Source organism: Penicillium waksmanii (assembly GCF_028829765.1).
Source record: "Penicillium waksmanii strain IBT 27052 chromosome Unknown utg000004l:1.0-5674109.0:1.0-5678898.0, whole genome shotgun sequence".
Taxonomy (NCBI): domain Eukaryota; kingdom Fungi; phylum Ascomycota; class Eurotiomycetes; order Eurotiales; family Aspergillaceae; genus Penicillium; species Penicillium waksmanii.
This window is the reverse complement of record NW_026643251.1, coordinates 4,170,518-4,188,521: the sequence shown is the minus strand read 5'-3', so window position 1 is coordinate 4,188,521 and position 18,004 is coordinate 4,170,518. Positions and strand designations below refer to the sequence as shown.

Here is an 18,004-nt window from a genome sequence, read left to right as displayed (position 1 = left end):
CATTCCTTGCGGTGAAGTGTTTGTTTCTCTTTCCCTGCCCCGGATTCACAGCTTTGACCCTATAAATTCCCTTTCTCCTCCCACGCCTCTCCAACCCACATTCAACGTACATACTCGCATATCACATACTCCAAAATGTCCGTCGTCTCGCTTCTTGGGGTGAAAATCCTCAACAACCCTGCCGCCTTCACCGACTCTTATCAGTTCGAGATCACTTTTGAGTGTCTTGAGCAGCTTCAAAAGGGTATGCTCTTCCCCATTGCTGTTCTTTCTTTGCCAATTTTTCTCACAAATAATCCCAGATCTCGAATGGAAACTCACCTATGTCGGCTCCGCCACTTCGTATGTCTACCCCACCATCCGCTTGTCTCTGCCCTTCACTGACATCTCGTAGCTCCGAGTATGACCAGGAACTCGACTCCCTCCTTGTTGGCCCTATCCCTGTCGGTGTGAACAAATTCATCTTCGAGGCTGATGCGCCCGATCTGAAACGCATTCCCGCCTCTGAGATTCTCGGTGTCACTGTCATTCTTCTTACCTGCAGTTACGATGGCCGCGAATTCGTCCGTGTCGGCTACTACAATAACAATGAGTATGACTCGGAGGAGCTGGCTGCCGAGCCTCCTGCCAAGCCTATTATCGAGCGTATCCGACGCAATGTCCTTGCTGAGAAGCCTCGTGTGACTCGATTCGCTATCAAATGGTAAGATCACCCTTCCACCCTTTGTTTATTTATCGCAATTGATCCACTAACAACTGTCTCTCAGGGATTCCGAGGAGTCTGCCCCCGCTGAATACCCACCTGACCAGCCCGAGGCCGATAACCTGGTTGATGACAGCAACGCCTACGGCGCTGAGGAAGCCGAACTTGAGGCCGCTCTTGTCAAGGAGCTCGAGGATGCCAACAAGGAGGGCGAGCCCGAAGTTGGCGAGGACCATGAGATGGAGGGTGCTGAGCCCGCCGCTGGCAAGGAAGATGAGGACGAGTCTGATGCTGGCAGTGAAGATCTCGAGGAGGACAGTGACGATGACGATGATGATGAACTGGACGAAGAGGAGGGTGGTGATGAGGATGTTGAGATGGGTGATGACTCCGAGCAGAAGGACGACCCTGCTGGCAAGGCCGCTCATCAAACCCAACCTCAGGTTATGGTGCACTAAATTACACACTGACCCAACCATACTCGGCTTCCACACATCTGCCATTTAATTTCCACTGCTTCCTGATGACCACCAGTACGCTACGTTTATGACACCTAGATCAATATTCTGGGCTATACCCCTATTCAACTCGGCGTTGATAAGGGACTACGAAATAGAATTCATTCCATTCAATATTTTACTCCCTTGACTCCATAAGGGTCGATTTTCATTTTCCTCAGTATGTAGGACGGCCCTTCTGACTGGTCACCTATGTCTCAAACATCTCCAATTCCCGGGTATTTACCTCCATGATGACGATCGGCGGCTAAGAATGACCGGACCGTCCCTTCAGTCACTTGCCATGACGTGTTCAAAGGCATTGTGAGTTTGAATTGGGTAGCAATGGATACACACTTTTACTACCCTCATCGACATACAAATGGTAATCGGCCTCACTCACCTCCGGGGCTGATAGTCTACAGGCGCAAGAAGGATAGTGCAGGTAGCAATTGTAATTATCCAGGCTTTCAGACAAAAAAAAAACTTAGAATCCGAACTTGGATCCCAGCGCTAGAAAGGTCGGTCAGTTAGGTATGCAAGGGGGTACGCGGGGGCACAGCTGCTCGGTCGAGAAGAGAGGGAACTTACCACCAAAAACAGCTTTCCTCTTCTGGTTCTGTACGTACTTGCCCACGTCATTGGCAAAGCTACTGCTATTTTCCTCTAAACGCTCCATGGTATCACCCGCGATCCCGAGTCGTTCGGTGCGCTGCTGGATACCACGCGTCATGGATGACCAGTAGCCTTCCTCATCGCTCGGTCCTGGAGGTGGCGCACGGCCTTCTCGGAGTGCTTGTCGGCGCTCTTGCTCGTCATGTCTCATTTGTTCAACCATACGCTTCGATGGTGGGCGGTCAGGTCCGCCAACTAAATTGGTTATGAGATTTCAGAAGTAAAACAAATGAGGGTGGTTATCTGACTTACTCAAAATGTCCATATCTTGTGGGGAAATATATTGAGTTCCCGAAATCCATTGCAGGTTGGTAATACTTGGTCGAGGAGGTATCACCTTTGCAGGGTCAAATAATCGATCCTGGGAAAGGCTCCTAAAAAGCAAGTCAGCAAGTTGATTCCGCAATAAGAAATTGTAAAGCTATACATTTGGTGGCCAGCCCCCCCAGGCGTAGAACAATCCAAGTTCAGATGGGCCAGCCCATACCATCACACTCCCAGTGGGCGTGATATGTGCCTCAGAGAGTCGCCTCATATCAGCAATGTGATTAATCTTGCTGCAGCCAATTTCTTTCAGAGCAGGAATAGAGAACGCGCGGGCATTCCCATCGCCGCAAAGACAGACGAGACTGTATGCAGGACCCTCGGTTCTCACGACCGCTGAGGAGTCAACAAAATAGTCGTCCCATGTCTTGTGTGCACCCTTAGATGTCGCAGGCTTGAAGATCCGGCAACAAGAAGGCGAAACTGCAATGAGAACACCGTTGAGCTTGGTACCATTTCTCAACCCGCCGACTGAGTTTGGCGTGGCGAGAGCACTTTCACCAGAGTCAGCGTCAATTGGAATGAGGTTAGTGACCTTATCCTCCATGTTAGAGACACCAGCAAAGGCAGCCGTGTAGGCACCATTAGAGGTTGGGAGAATCTTGAATGTTGCCACATTTCCTCGATTTGTGCCAACAAAGCAGCAGATGCTTGAGTAGTCCTCACCCTCCAAGGTCATCACACCAAATTCAATGCACGTAGGCCATTCTGGTGGAACATCCTCTGCTCCACTCTTCTTTCGCACGAAGCTACTGCGTTTGAGTGCCTTTGAAAATTCAGATGAGTGTGCAGTGTGAATAATCGCAGGGCCGCGTAGGTCGATAATTGCCAGACTGCCACCCTCGAACCCAGCGGCCACAAAGCCTACTTGGCTATGCTTCAAAGCGGTTACCGGTCCTTGTTGCATATCTAGAAGGGTCAAGGGAATGAATCCTGTCTTCAAGCCTGGGTCCGTTCGGTGGCCGATAGAAGTCAATTTCCCGGGTTGGTTTGTACCGACGGCTTCCTCGTGTCCCTGAGAAGCGCTGTTGCCCCATCTAAAAACGACTAGCTCTCCAGTTCGAAGGCCAAGAGAGAGTTCATTCGCCCCACCCGACAGTGATATTTCAGCAACTTCGATGTTTCGGACTCGGCCAACAGCTCTAGCCAAATCGATCTGAACAGCATCGCCATTCTCAATCTCATCATCATGGCCAGCATCCCAGAGACGAACCGTCCCATCTGCGTGTGCGGTGGTAATGACGTTTCGCTTTTCGAAGCGCTTGAGGGGATTCTTGGCTTCTGCGCCTCCGAGTACAAACTTAGGCCCTTGCATTCTGCGTTCCCTCAGCCCGAGCCAGACAGTACGATCGACTGGCGTAAGAGTGGCCTTGTTCACGAAAGGGTGGACAAAGGACAGATATGGGTGTAGCATGTTGGTTGGCGTAATGGCATGTCCGCTGGGGAAGCTCATCGTAACCAACTCTCCAGACGAAAGTACAGTGAGCAACGCAATCGGATCGTGTACACCAGCAAAATAAGGAGAAGAGCGAGGAATGGCACAGAAGTTGATTACCTGTGCGCCCGGGGGGGATTGGCAACAATATGTCACGGCGTGTTCTCTCAAAATAGCTGGAAAGTACCTGCCAGGAAGATGTCTGATAGTTCGGAGTCGGGCCCATGTCCAGGAAAGTGAGGCCCTTGTTTGGTTCGCCCACATGCCGGCCACCAGCAACAAGCAGGCCAGTGTCGTCGGGGTTATCCTTCGCACACCATGCTACTTTTACAATAGCTTCTTTGGGGCCTGTAGTTTGGCTATCTGGTCCAGCTGGCCTCGAGCCACCCGGCTGGTCCACATTCGTGGCTTGGAGCGTACGGGCATGGAGCTTGCGGCCATCCTTTGAATCCCAAAGAACCAAGCTGGTGTCCTCATGAACAGTCAAAACAAAGTGTCCATTTGGATGCCAAACGGCTTCGGTCATCCTGGGCTTGCGTACTCCGATAGCAGGTGCTTCGGGGTCTCCACCTGGGGCACCTGAAGGCACCTCGTAAATGAAGTACTTCTGCGCGACATTTTGTTTAAAGGAAAAGGTCACAGCTCCTTCTGAGTATCCGATGAGGATTTTGCCAATGTCACGCGTAGAGAACGCGAGCGACACGACTGGAGAAAGTCGGGCTCGGGGGTTCACTTCCAGCCAAAGATTTGGGATTTTATATGCGGTCAAGGACTCTCGGTCGAGATCGTATGCGACAACCTCGCCTATATCAAAGTTAGTCTATTTTTATTTTGGTCGTTTATGCTTTTATGGAATCCAACGCACCGTTCGAAAGACCGATAAATGCGTAGTCAAGGCTTGGGTCCGTCGCAAGTGCAGTGGCCTGGCCCGGGGGTGCATAAGAGGTCACCAGCCGTTTGGTCTCGAGGGAGTAGATGCTGATTTCGTTTTTGGAGTCGACGCTGATGAGCTTGTCGGCACAGAATTGGAGGAACTTGGCCGAGGATTTCCGCGGGAATTGAAAGGTGGCCAGCACTCGACGCTGTCCAAAGACATAGATCTGGCCACTGCCATATGGGGTATCGTTGGTGCCGACAGCAAGAAGGGATTGAACTGGATCGTACGCGATGACGCTTATCTTCGAATTCACACCACATCGTTCAAACTGAGAGACACAGTCAGTTCAGGACGGCGAGAAAGGATGCCTGAAATGCCAAGACAAACCTCGTCAATCTTGAAGAATTCTGCAACCAGACCTTGCGAAAAGTCGTGCTGGATTCCAGCTTGTTTGCCTCTCAAGAACTGCGCCATCTCCTGCAAGTTGGGGGGTGGCAGGGGTATTTGGCAGGATGAAAGGAAAAAAAGTGGTGGAGCTCTTTCGGGGGAAGGTTAGCTGACGACATGGGATGGCGGAGGCTAAACGGATCTGCCCCGCTCTCCGCTCCCGCCTTATGGCTGCAAGCCATGGCGGTGATGGTGATACGCCAGAACCGTGAATTGTTGAAGAAACGCGGCGAGTAAGAGGATCATGAATAAAAGATATTCTAATTCAAATGGCAGAATACTGTTATCTAGGAATCGGTATGCCAATGACCACAGCACCGAGGACCGTCTACTAGTAGTAAAATGGATCCGATCGCCCGGCGATTATATGCCAGACTCCGTTGGAAGTCACATGCCGAACTATATATACTCGGGGCTCCACACTTCAACTTGAAGAACTTGAAGTTTCCAAGGTTACCTAGGTACTAACCAATTTCACTCGGCATTTGTAATTCAACTTGTTTTGACCGGACTGTAGAAGGACATTGGTCGGAATTTTAGATAACCTTGGAAAGTGACAAAATAAAATGAAAACCAAAAATCTATGGGCTAAATTCCCGGGTATCATGCCGCTCTCCCTCGTCCTCTTATGTCTAAACTGGACGCATAGTCATCATTTTTGTAATTGTTGCTGTCAGCCGTCTCCGTGCATCAAACTCCTTTGTCTCATCTCGATTCCGATAATATTGAACAGTAACCTGCGACACTAGGCGGTAACAGGAATACCTTATTCATCATTAAGTTAGCATGAATATAGCAAGGCGCGTTAAGTGCATTGCACCCAAAGCCCAGGGGTCACATACATCAAAAGCCGTATAGTTTCGCCTGGCGTCCTAGCCAGGGGCAGCCCAGCTCCTGATATCACGGCAGGATTCGGGTTCTCAAAGACCTCGGCCATGAGAATATCTCCCCAGAAGGCGCTGCTAAAATCAATCACGCCAGACAACTGTTTGGATTCATCGTCCAGAAGAACATGAGAAGATCGGCCAAGTCCGACAACAACCAGGCGTGGAAGTGTTACTTCTTCTAATGCTGATTGCAATCGGTTCAATTCATCTCGAATCTGACCGTATGGTAGGTTGATAAACATGTCCTCGGAATCACGGAGCACACTTTCAAACAAGGCACAGAAAGCGTCTCTCCAGGATAACTTCCCAGCCCCAACAGCCACCTGTTGAAGGGAACCGAATGCAGGCGCCACATTCTGCCCTATAGTACCGGCTAAGAAGCCCAAATGCCGGTCGATGCCGTTTCGTTGTTGTAAAGTGAGCTGACATGCCATTTCTGAGAGAGGTGTCCCCTTCACATATTGTCGTAACGAGTAAGAATACCCAAGTGGGTTTCCATAAGGATCATAGTGGTATATTTGCGGGATACAGGGGTTCGCACTCTGTCCTAGAAGGGCAAGAAATCGAGCTTCGGTTTCGAGAAAGAATCTTTCGTGTCGAAGAAGAGGGGTGCCGGTGGACGGAGAACCTTTTAGGAGCAAGCTAGCTCCATTTGATAATTTAAGGAGACGTAAAGAATGCATATGGCCGTTGATATTTTGCGAATTTTGCACATAGACGGTCGATGGAAATAGTAAAGACAGAAGAGCATCGAGCCTCCCATATTCGCCCAACCCGGTGGGCTGTATCATTTTGTGAGAAGAATTCATGGGGGCCCCCTTGAGGGGTAAAACAGAAGAATGTGTATGTGTTTGCACATTGGATCGATGCATTCTGATATGAAACTGAAGGAGTGGTGGTGGTTCAGGGATGTGAGAAGTGTGAGAGGCCCCCCCGGATGCAGCCGCCTTTTTACTATATTAGTAACTGGTGGCCAGGCCTCGCATTTCAAGGAGATTGTCAAGCCCAGAACAAATCATGGGGTATACGAGTATTCCCAGGGTTGCTGAAACCCACAGCGGTATCCATCGCAGAGGCGAAGAAGACCAACGATAGGGTCAGGGGAGCCACCAGATCACCAGCGTTGTAGGCCCACGTAACGCTTAGGAAGGAGAGATCACGGGCCCTTTCCGAGCCAGCGCCATACCAGTTGCCTCTGTAGGTTCATCTACGCGAGATACAAGACTTCCGCGGAGGGACTCGTCATACGAGTACACAGTGAAAGGGCCGATCTCGTTTACCATGGCGCGCTGGAAAAAATGTAATTAACAGACTCCAATTGCAGTAATTGTCTAGCGAAAAGGAGCGAGGTCCAAGGCTGTGCATAGCGCAGATAACTAGCACATTAAAAAAGCGCAGTGCTGGCTCGCCAAAGGATCCCGCTCTCAGCGAGGTTGGCATCCGAGCACCCGGTGGCCACCAATCACAGGCGCACCTTACCGAAATGCCCCGTGGAGCCCGTGAGGAACTCGGGCCAAACCAGGCTAGCAAATCTACATACCCATAGAAGCCCGCTGCACCTTCGAAATGATGTTCTTTGAGATCCATTCTGCCCCTCACTATAAATTGGTTTGCATCATCGCATCCTTCCGATTGCTCGATAATTGAAGAATTGTGGCTCCCCCATGGCCGCCGTCTGCAGAGCCTGGTCATGCAAGGCGGGAGGAAAGAGCATGGACCTTTTTCTGTTCTTTTCTTTCTTTTCTTTATTTCCTTTTTCTATTTGTATGTACCATAGTGCTGAACCTTTGGAGATGAAATAGGTTATATATCACTTGTTCTATTGATCGACAGTCAGTCCCAATAGTTGATCATGGTGGGATTGAGGAACGCGCTCTACTCAAGACGAAGTAGCCGGTAGCTCTGGTAAGCAGTCTCGACTCCTGTCAGTGGGGCAAAATGGCTTGGGATCCTCGATGTGGTAGTATTTGGTATGTAGTTGATAATAGATAAACCCTCCGGGTGGACGCGCTTGTAAAATCAACGATTTTGGGCCGCCCTAGAGAGCTGTCGCTAAGAGGCAGCAGCCAATTGGAGAAACTTACATTTCTTCTCATGCAAAGCCGCCACATGAAGCATTATTGGTCATCGTCAATTCATGCCCGAAGTAAAATAGAGACAATTCCATACCGGCTAAACGGGTGTGATGAGTTTGATTGTTACCACTGCTAGGATTTGGCCTGGGTTTCACTGGAGTCTGCCTTCTCGGCCCTCTTCGGCGAAGGATCGTAGATCTCAGCGAGGTTGTACCGTTTAAGCTTGTCGTAATCACTTTCAACCACGCTCATACCCATCAAGTTCTGGCAAATGTCAGCAACAGCGTCGGTCATTCGGGCAGGAGGAAAAACTCCATCAGGACTTACCTGGGAAATTTCGAACAAGATCGTTACATCGTAGTTTGTTAAGTCCACCGAGTGTTCGGGTCCAACGAGTTCCGCGATGGTTTTGATGACCTCGTCTCGTTTGAACTTATTATTTCCTCGTATAGATGGTCGGATAGCGAACTAATTTAAACCGAGCGATATCAGCAAAAGGGCTTCCAAACGGCCATGCTACCTTTTTTGGAATGTTGCAGGGATGGCCAATTCGCTAAACCAAGAGGGGACTCCATTTAGTTTCACAGGGTTGTTACCCACCTTCTTTGGACCCCCTCCCGAATGGAAATGTGGTTTGAGCATTTCTTTGATGAAAGGTTCAAGCTCCACACTCAGGGTCTTCCGGATAGAAACAACAGGGGTCATCCGCTTGATGTATCGGCTCCTCTTTGTATTTGGGTTTGCCTGTGCCTCGGTGCACAGACGATGCACCAGTTGAACAGGGTCGATGGAGCTGTCAACTCGAGCGAAGAGAACTGTTGGATATGAATATCAATACCAGCATTTAACTAGATCCACGACCTTGAAATACGTGGCCGTGGACTTCGGCGTGATTGGAATGTGTGAGAACGCACCACATGGCATTTCCAGACGAGTGACTTCCACTGGGCGTCTTTTGCTTTTGTCCGTCTTGTCCTCGGCGGGCTTAAGACCAGCAAGTTCTCTTTGGATTTGAGCCTCGATGTCCTCATCATCATCGTCGTCGGAATCCTCCTGCTCTTCTTGGTTCTTCTTCATAGAGTCCTCAAATATCTAAACATGGCGGGTTAGTAGCCGTACTGGTCAAATTGTAGCACGTTTGCCTTTGTGGAACGAACCTACCTGAGAGATGATGTCTAGAACCTCAGCTTTGCATTTCCCTTCCTTACCCATGTCGCAGGTTATGAAGATACCCGCATCACCGGTATCAACGTTAATGCGTTGCTTAGGCGGCGGGCCCTGATGGTTTAGTTAGCTCTATGCACTCACGCACTCACTCACTGTACTAGTCGGACGGACGCAGTGGGTGAAATCATATCCCCACGTTGTAGAGGTATGTCAAGGTTTGCTGCGAGGAGAACATACTTTACGTCGCTTAGAAGAATCTCCGTTTTGAGGCATGCTGCGTTTGCCGTTTCCTGCCATTGAGGAAATCTAGATGTTCCTGTCGCCGCAAGAGTGGGGGAGGCAAGTCGAGTTTTGCGTGTCTGCCCATTCGGGTTAGCGGGCGCAAATCGGGTGGATCGAGGTGCTGAGAGCTCGGAGCTTGGGCTTAGAGGCGATCCCGAAACAATGATTAAATGATCCTCCCTGGTTTGATGGGATGCCGAGAAGCTTATGTATTTGATGCGTTTTCGTGCTTGCCCCATAACTTTTGGCGAATGTATCTCGGAGCCGTGATACCACAGTATAATAAAATTAGTCTTGTCTTTTGTCTAGAAGGCGATTATCAGACAACAAACCGGCATGGCGTGACATCAACTGCCCAATCATGACGTAGTGCACCTATCGCAACCAACCTGCAGTTGGGAATCGAAGAAGCTGCCACCGCGGCTTTTTTTTATTTTTAGTGGCAGCTTCCGATTCTTCCGTATCACTTGCTGCTTTTCCCACCTCGAGGCAGACCGGGACCGGATCTTTAAAAAGTAAACTCACCTTCTCACCTTCTTGCCTTCTCACTTTCTCACCTTCCCACCTTCCCACCTTCTCACCACCCTCGTTTCCCTCCAAGCTTACTTCTCCACCCACCCCGCCCACAATGGCTTCCATCGATATTGCTACACGAGAGCTCGAGAATCCTATTGATCTGGCCGAATACCTCTTCCGTCGTCTTCATGAAGTCGGTATCCGTTCAGTCCATGGAGTCCCCGGAGACTACAACCTTTCAGCACTCGATTACTTGCCTAAGTGCGACTTGGATTGGGTAGGGAACTGCAATGAATTAAATGCAGGCTATGCCGCTGATGGATATGCACGCGTCAACGGAATGGGCGCGTTGATAACCACCTTCGGGGTCGGTGAACTATCTGCCTTGAACGCCGTTGCTGGCGCATACTCTGAATTTGTCCCCATCGTCCACATCGTAGGCCAACCTACAACTCAGTCTCAGAAGGATGGCATGCTGCTTCACCACACTCTGGGTAACGGCGATTTCAACGTATTCACGAAAATGAGCGCCGGTATCTCTTGCTACGTTGCCCAGCTCAATGACCCCCATTACGCGGCAGCTTTCGTCGACAGTGCAATTCGGGAATGCTGGATTCGCAGCCGCCCCGTCTACGTTACCTTGCCCACGGACATGATCTACGCCAAGGTTGATGGAGACCGCCTGAAGAAGCCAATTGACCTGTCGCTGCCCGATAATGACCCAGAGAAGGAAGACTACGTCGTGGACGTCGTCCTGAAATATCTGCACGCGGCCAAGAACCCTGTCATTCTGGTTGATGCATGTGCCATCCGCCATCGCGCATTGAAGGAGGTGCATGATCTGGTAGAAGCCTCTGGGCTGCCCACCTTTGTAACCCCAATGGGCAAGGGTGCTGTGAACGAATCCCACCAAAACTTTGGTGGCGTTTATGCCGGCAATGGATCCAATGCCGGCGTCCGAGAAGTAGTCGAATCCTCCGACCTGATTCTCAGCATTGGCGCCATCAAATCCGATTTCAACACGGCCGGTTTCACTTATCGAATCGGTCAGCTAAACACGATCGATTTCCACAGCAACTATGTGCGTGTGCGTTACTCTGAGTACCCGGATACCAACATGAAGGGTGTTCTTCGAAAGGTTGTGCAGAAGATGGGCAAGTTGAACGTGACTCCTGCTCCTCGCATCACCAATAAGCTCCCGGAGAGCGAGCAATCTTCCTCTGACCAGACCATAACCCATGCCTGGCTGTGGCCAGTTGTTGGTCAGTGGCTGAAGGAAAATGATGTCGTCATCACGGAAACTGGTACGGCCAACTTTGGTATCTGGGACACTCGATTCCCTGCGAATGTGACCGCCATTAGCCAGGTTCTTTGGGGGAGCATTGGTTACTCGATGGGATCCTGCCAGGGTGCTGCCTTGGCTGCCAAAGAGCAAAACAATCGTCGTACAATTCTGTTCATCGGAGATGGTAGCATTCAGTTGACGGTGCAAGAGCTCAGTACAATTCTCCGAAACAAACTGTCGCCTATTGTGTAAGTTTCCTTCCAGCCACAAAAAAGCGACAGCGTGCTTTTCCAATGCTAACTTGACTAGATTTGTGATCTGTAACGAGGGCTACACCATTGAGCGCTACATCCATGGCTGGGACGCGCGATACAACGACATCCAACCGTGGGACTTTGCGAACATCCCCAAGGTTTTCGGCGCGGATGATGGATACAAAGGATACAGGATCAAGACCAGAGATGAACTGAACAAGTTGTTCACTGATCAGGACTTCTGTACTTCCAACAGCCTCCGGCTGGTGGAGCTGTATATGCCTCGTGACGATGCGCCCTCTGCACTCAAGCTGACCGCCGAAGCTGCAGCCGCGCGCAACAAATAAACAGCCCGAAACAGGTTGCCCCGGTGGCTTTGGCTGGAGTTATGTTTCTTCCCCCCTTCCTTTTCCTTCAAGCATTGAGCAATCTGGGTTGCTATCTATTGTGCAACATCATGCCAGCCATGTTTCAAATCCGAAGGCTCGAGATCGCGGCTACACCTTTAACCTCTCAGACCATCAGGCGGGCTGAACCACAATTGTCACCGAGCAACAGACGTGATGAATCTGCTAGTCATCTTCACTGTAATCATCCAAGCACCATCTCCTCTCAGACGCAGTTACGAAATGAATGAAATCTCAATAACTGATCGAATTTCCCGTAGGGTTGTAGTGGATATAGGCCAAAAGGATAGTTAGAGTATCTTGGGCGCTACCCGGGGCATCACCGAGTATGTATGTAGCACTAGCGGGTGACCTCAATTTGAGATGTGAGAGAAGGGGGGGGGGGGAGATTTCAGGTCCACCGACGGGGATTCTCAAACGGGTTGGCCGGGACAATCTAGCCGGTTTCAAGAATGGGGGGCGTGTGTACGCCTGAAGGATAACGGGGGCATGGATCCTCTCCCCAATATGGCAACCTGACAATATGACACCTGCCGCAAACCAGGGGCCTACCAGGGGGTTGCTGCGAGGGTAGACATCCTCAACCATCCCAAACAAACCAAGTCACGGCCATAAGACTTGAAATCGACAAAGCCCTACGAGCCCAAAAGCCCCCCCGTACTTACTACTCGTACCTTAACCAATTGATAATTGTTGATTGATCTTGGTCGTCTCCACTTGCAAAGCAAAAGCGGGCCCACGTGATGATCTTGGTCCAAGGCATCAGAGCTGTTGATCCTTTGTCTCCCAAACAATATTTTTCATCCCTGCTGGTTTGATTCTTCCCGGTAAGTTCTCATGCTGAGTTTTGACGGGACTAATTCTCCGACGCAAGGAGTGGGGAGGTTGGAATGGATTTTTCTCGTCGCCTTGACTTGCTCCGTTCCTAGGATCGGAGAGGGGGATCATCCCCCTCGCGTTATTCTGCCCTTCAGATTGCTGACCAGTGGCGCTTCCAACAGTGAGCCCCAGCTTCTTCAGCTGGACCTCGATCGGGGTTCACCGCAGTCTTTTTGGAGATTCCCATAGTCGCCCTCCCAGTACTACCAACTACCTACCTTGCGCCTCGGGCGCTTCGATAGCCTCGAAGACACCCAAATTCGAACAATGCTGGAGAACGAACCTGTGACTTGATTTCTCCCCTCTTGACAACCGCCGATTTATTGGACCATACCACCATCGACCTGAGAGTAGAGTCTTAATAGCGGCCATCCGACGCTCATTCCTGGGACGGACCTCACCCTCCACCTCGGACCGGCATCGTGTTGAACCTTGGGATGTGTATGAAGGTTGAGCTAAACACCTGAGGTTCTCTGGTGCAATTTGGATCTTCCGATCCCCCCCACCGATACTGCGCTGGGCGCTTTTGATCGCAGGCCCCGATCAGTCACCATAATGGACGGTCAACAGCGAGCATATATTCCAGGCCCGCCGACTTTGCCTCCACCTCCTCCACGACACCCTCATCAACACCCACAGCTTCAGCAACCGGGAGTACCGCCACCACCACCAGGTCCACCCCCGGGAACTTCATATGCGGTCCCATCAGGATGGCAGCCGAACTACGCTCGGCAGGCTCTAGCCGCAGGCTTCCCACCGCCGCCTCCGCCGCCGCAGCAAACCCCGCTTGTTGGATATCGTCTTCCTGCCCCTTTGTCTATTGACAACCAACCTCTTACTTCCGCAACATATATTCCAGGACACGATACAATTGGCGTCGGAATTCCCCCCGCTGTTCGAACCCGGCCGGACTGGGTATGACACCAGTTATTCACAGCAAAGACCTGTGGCTAAACAAACCTATGACTACCCTACAACCACCAATACGGGGACGTATAACCCTGGGAATTATAATCCACAGACACCTGGGGGTATGAACGTCCCGTCACATCTTCATGGGACTGTACATGAAATACAGTCAAATGAGAATCTGCAGCAGAACCCAAGTCCAGGTGTCGATCTCGCGAAGTCGCCCAGTCATCGTCACAATACCAGTGGTGCATCGTTGGGGGGTCTCTCGCCAAGCGAGGCCGCGATTCATTGGCCGCTCGACCGAGTCCTCATGTGGCTTGCTAAAATGGGATTCTCCAATGACTGGCAGGAAACATTCAAGTCTTTGGAGCTTCAAGGTGCCGACTTTCTTGAGCTTGGTCTAGCGTGGGGTGGACGGGGAAACCTTGGCAAGATCCATAAAGTCGTATATCCTCAGTTAGCGAAAGAGTGTGCCCGCAGTGGAACTGGATGGGACTCGGCTCGTGAACGAGAAGAAGGACTGCGCTTGCGCAAGTTGATTCGCTCAATCCACGATGGCAACCCGGACTCTTCCATCTCGACGCCATTGCGGCAGGAGCCCCCCTGCGTTCCCACCGTCTTCCACTGACACTGGCACGACTTTTCATCCCGTCCAGATTTCTGAGCCCCGGTCGGCTGGTCCTACTCCTGGGGTGAACGACATCAGTCCCGGCCAGTTGGCGGAGTTGCACGCCTCAGCCCAGTCTCAGAAGCAAGGCCCGCAGTTGCGCTCTGTCACACAGCCTCTCCCTGTCGGTTACGAGTCCCCAAAGTATGAGTCGCCGATACGAGAGCATTCCACTTTGCAGCGATCAGAATATTCTAGGAACACGCTCGCGCAAATGAACGAACATAAGCGCCAAAGCCCCTCTCTCTCCAGCGACCATGGCACATTTCCAGGTTCATCTCGTCGGCCCCAAGATAGTCCGAAAAGTGGCAGCCCGGCTCTGCAGTATGCATCGCCGTCATACCAGGGTCTAACATCAAACTCGACTGGTGATTTGACCCTAGGGAGATATGAGCATTCTCGCGGGAACAGCGCGGATTCAACTGGTCGAGGTTTTGGAAACGTTGGTCGGTACTATGACCACCGTAGACAGGGCCAGGAGGGTGCACGTCCTTCTCCTCAACAAGAAACAAATGCTCGACCATGGAGTGGCGAAACGCCTACCTCATATAGGGAGCATAACAAGGGATTCTTGAATATGTTCAAGAGGAAGGCCAGGGCGAATGAATATCCGTCCCCGGAAGAGCAGCATTCACCTTCAAGCCCAGAACCTCGGCCCAATGGATCCAATGGTTCTTATACTCCTTATTCGAAGCCAGGATTCAATATCAGCGACATGTCACTAGGAGATCGCCCTTCCTCGGCGGCAACTAAAGTGAAGCGATGGGTTTTCGCAACTACGGATGGTCTTAATTACCGCCTCGTTGACGTTTCTGATATGGAATCGGTAGAAGCTTTGCGTGCAGGGATCTGTAGAGACCTTGGTCTTAACGATTGGGCAAGTGCCCAGATTTTCCTCACCGAGCCAGGGCAACACCATCACGATGACCCCATGAGTGACACCATGCTAGCGGTCTCTCGCCGAAACAAGTCTGATGCATATGGCTCTCTAAAGTTGTTTGTCCAGGCAAACCCCTCTCATCCCGCACTACCATATGGCCTTGGCGTTTCAATACCGAGTGACAAGGCCACATCGTCCCCTACAGCATCGACACACCCTGTTATACATCGCAAGCCCTTGGAGCCCGAAGCTTTGGACCGAATATCTCCCCAGGCAACGGCTAAGCCTGCATCGCCTTTCCATACCTCTGGACAGGCAACCTCGAAGCCTTCAGTCACAAAAACAACCCCCGATAGCACCGAATCTGCGACCCTTTTGGACGCGGAGCAAACAGATCTCCTCTCGCGCCACGAGGCTCATCTTCGCGAGGTTGAGCGGAAGCAAAGAGAGCACCGAGTCTCTCGTGTTCCTCCAAATTCCCAGCCAGGCTTCACAGGGACTTACGGAGAAACCGGTTATAGGCGTACAGGGATTATCGACTTCAACACGCCTCGTATCTCGCCTTATGAAGAGAAGAAGGAGCAGTTGCAGCAAGAGCAACAGCTACAGCTCCAGCTACAGCAGGAAGGACTGGTGCCCCGGCGTAACCCGCCAGTCGCTCCCAATGAATCGAATACGCTCACCAAAGTCAATTCACTCAGGAAAGGCCTCGGTGATCGCCCCATTCGAGCCCAGCCTGGCCTGGGGGCTGCTCTCGCCAATATGGGTCGCATGACTAGTTCAATTGGCACGCCATCTCCTTCAGTCCCAGTTCCTCCAACGCCTTCGTCCATTAATCGAGAGAGCACTGGCTCGGATTCTGATCGGCCACAGACACTCGACTCTGCAGCTTCGGCTTCGAGTAGGACAACTCTGGAATCGTCGAGAACCGGCTCCAAATCTTTCGCAGAACAAGGCAGTGAAAGATCACCGTCCCCGCGCAGCACATCCAGATCTTCGCAGCCATCAAGGAAGTCAGTCGGACCAGAGTTCGAGTTTGAAGAAAGTGAAGTTTCCTTCGCAAGAACGAAACTCTCTACCCAAGATTCTGATGGCTCTGACGATGATTCTGATGATGGTCTTTTTGCTATTCGCCCTTCGAGAATAGAGCCTGAAAAGGCGGAACCTGAGAAAAAGCCGACTCTCACCGTAGACACACACAATAACAAGCGTCGCACTGTTACAATCCAGTCACCCAAATCTGCTGCCAAGAGCTCATCATATTTCATGCCTTCATCCTACAGCTCCTCCGGAGAGGCTTCCGACAATCCTGACCAATTCTCAGGGGGCTCCCACGGAACGGCTTCGCCTGCGAACGAAAGATTACCACGAAGGGAGTCTTTTGCTAGCGATCTCTGGGCCAGCAGACCTCCTGTTGAGGGCGTCATTGACAACCTGGACAGCTTCTTCCCAAATGTCGACCTTGATGCCCCCTATCTCGAAGAGCCTCCATCGCCGAACAATAAGATGAACGGTGACAATGAAGCAACTCTTCGGGGCAAGCCCCAAATTCCACAACCTCCATCTATCCCGCAAGCCAGCTCTGATGCATCAACTGCGCGTCCGACCTCAGTCGCCGTACGCAACATCAACCGGAGTGGCGGCGGCCTTTCGCGCACAAAATCTATTCGACAAGTCGCTCAGGGGGCCCACCGGACGAAGAGCATCGGTCCTGCTACTGGCCCTCGAAAATCAGGTGATCTGTTGCGACGCAAGAGCACCAAAATGTTTGGTCATAAAATCATGCAAATTAGCCCAAAGCCTGGAACTCGGCTCAGCCAACTCGACCCTATCCCACAGCACACTAGCTCGCCGGGGCCGGTCGAAGCAGTACCACAACGCCAGCAAACCTTCCGCATCATCCGAGGTCAGCTTATTGGCAAGGGTACCTATGGTCGTGTGTATTTAGGCATCAACGCCGATAATGGTGAAGTTTTGGCAGTAAAGCAAGTCGAAATCAACGCGAGAATTGCAGGAAATGACAGAGACCGAATCAAGGAGATGGTAGCTGCCCTGGACCAGGAAATCGATACGATGCAGCACCTCGAACACCCTAATATTGTCCAATATCTTGGTTGCGAGCGAGGAGACCTTTCAATTTCCATCTACCTGGAGTATATCTCTGGTGGCTCTATTGGCAGTTGTCTTCGCAAGCATGGAAAGTTTGAGGAAAGTGTTGTCAAATCTCTCACACGTCAAACCCTGGGCGGCTTGGCTTACCTTCACGACATGGGTATTCTCCATCGTGATTTGAAAGCAGACAATATCCTTTTGGATGTTGATGGAACTTGCAAAATATCCGACTTTGGCATCTCGAAGAAGACAGACGACATATACGGAAATGATTCAAGCAACTCTATGCAGGGTTCGGTCTTCTGGATGGCCCCAGAGGTCATTCAGTCCCAGGGTCAGGGCTACAGCGCGAAGGTCGACATTTGGTCCCTTGGATGTGTGGTGTTAGAAATGTTTGCTGGTCGTCGGCCTTGGAGCAAGGAGGAGGCTATCGGTGCCATCTTCAAGCTCGGCAGCCTCGGTCAAGCGCCTCCTATTCCGGAAGATGTCTCTATGAGTATCAGTCCCGCTGCTCTTGCATTCATGTATGACTGCTTCACAGTGTAAGTTTCATCCCAATCTGCCTTTTTCTCTCCAAGTCGGTATCTAACCTGTCTATAGTAACTCCTCGGAACGTCCAACTGCTGGGACTCTGCTCACACGCCACCCGTTTTGTGAATCAGACCCCAATTATAACTTCCTCGAGACAGAGCTATATGCCAAGATTCGAGACGTCTACTAAGT

General features: G+C 51.2%; 6 protein-coding genes across 6 annotated transcripts; 3 read left to right on the top strand and 3 right to left on the bottom strand.

Moving 5' to 3' along the window:
• Nucleotides 1–135: 135 nt before the first annotated feature.
• Nucleotides 136–1,161, top strand: asf1 (nucleosome assembly factor ASF1; the record flags this gene model as incomplete). Its single annotated transcript, XM_057263597.1, has 4 exons — nucleotides 136–244; nucleotides 303–342; nucleotides 395–703; nucleotides 768–1,161. 4 exons carry the CDS (start codon nucleotides 136–138, stop codon nucleotides 1,159–1,161), a joined length of 852 nt encoding a protein of 283 aa, XP_057125258.1.
• A 526-nt stretch (nucleotides 1,162–1,687) lies between these two features.
• N7481_004377 (uncharacterized protein) lies at nucleotides 1,688–4,985 on the bottom strand (the record flags this gene model as incomplete). The annotated part of the gene is made up of 7 exons (XM_057263596.1): nucleotides 1,688–1,713; nucleotides 1,792–2,070; nucleotides 2,128–2,212; nucleotides 2,363–3,754; nucleotides 3,822–4,438; nucleotides 4,500–4,839; nucleotides 4,899–4,985. 7 exons carry the CDS (start codon nucleotides 4,983–4,985, stop codon nucleotides 1,688–1,690), a joined length of 2,826 nt encoding a protein of 941 aa, XP_057125257.1.
• A 605-nt stretch (nucleotides 4,986–5,590) lies between these two features.
• N7481_004376 (phosphotransferase family protein) lies at nucleotides 5,591–6,717 on the bottom strand (the record flags this gene model as incomplete). Its single annotated transcript, XM_057263595.1, has 2 exons — nucleotides 5,591–5,723; nucleotides 5,801–6,717. 2 exons carry the CDS (start codon nucleotides 6,715–6,717, stop codon nucleotides 5,591–5,593), a joined length of 1,050 nt encoding a protein of 349 aa, XP_057125256.1.
• Nucleotides 6,718–8,052: 1,335 nt separating this feature from the next.
• On the bottom strand, nucleotides 8,053–9,384 carry N7481_004375 (THUMP domain-containing protein; the record flags this gene model as incomplete). The annotated part of the gene is made up of 6 exons (XM_057263594.1): nucleotides 8,053–8,184; nucleotides 8,248–8,388; nucleotides 8,521–8,735; nucleotides 8,835–9,012; nucleotides 9,082–9,198; nucleotides 9,325–9,384. 6 exons carry the CDS (start codon nucleotides 9,382–9,384, stop codon nucleotides 8,053–8,055), a joined length of 843 nt encoding a protein of 280 aa, XP_057125255.1.
• Nucleotides 9,385–9,997: 613 nt separating this feature from the next.
• Nucleotides 9,998–11,771, top strand: N7481_004374 (alpha-keto acid decarboxylase family protein; the record flags this gene model as incomplete). Its single annotated transcript, XM_057263593.1, has 2 exons — nucleotides 9,998–11,418; nucleotides 11,480–11,771. 2 exons carry the CDS (start codon nucleotides 9,998–10,000, stop codon nucleotides 11,769–11,771), a joined length of 1,713 nt encoding a protein of 570 aa, XP_057125254.1.
• Nucleotides 11,772–13,265: 1,494 nt separating this feature from the next.
• bck1 (uncharacterized protein) lies at nucleotides 13,266–18,002 on the top strand (the record flags this gene model as incomplete). The annotated part of the gene is made up of 4 exons (XM_057263592.1): nucleotides 13,266–13,625; nucleotides 13,648–14,238; nucleotides 14,279–17,823; nucleotides 17,882–18,002. The coding sequence occupies 4 exons, from the start codon at nucleotides 13,266–13,268 to the stop codon at nucleotides 18,000–18,002; spliced, it is 4,617 nt and encodes a 1,538-aa protein (XP_057125253.1).
• Between the last annotated feature and the right edge of the window lie 2 nt (nucleotides 18,003–18,004).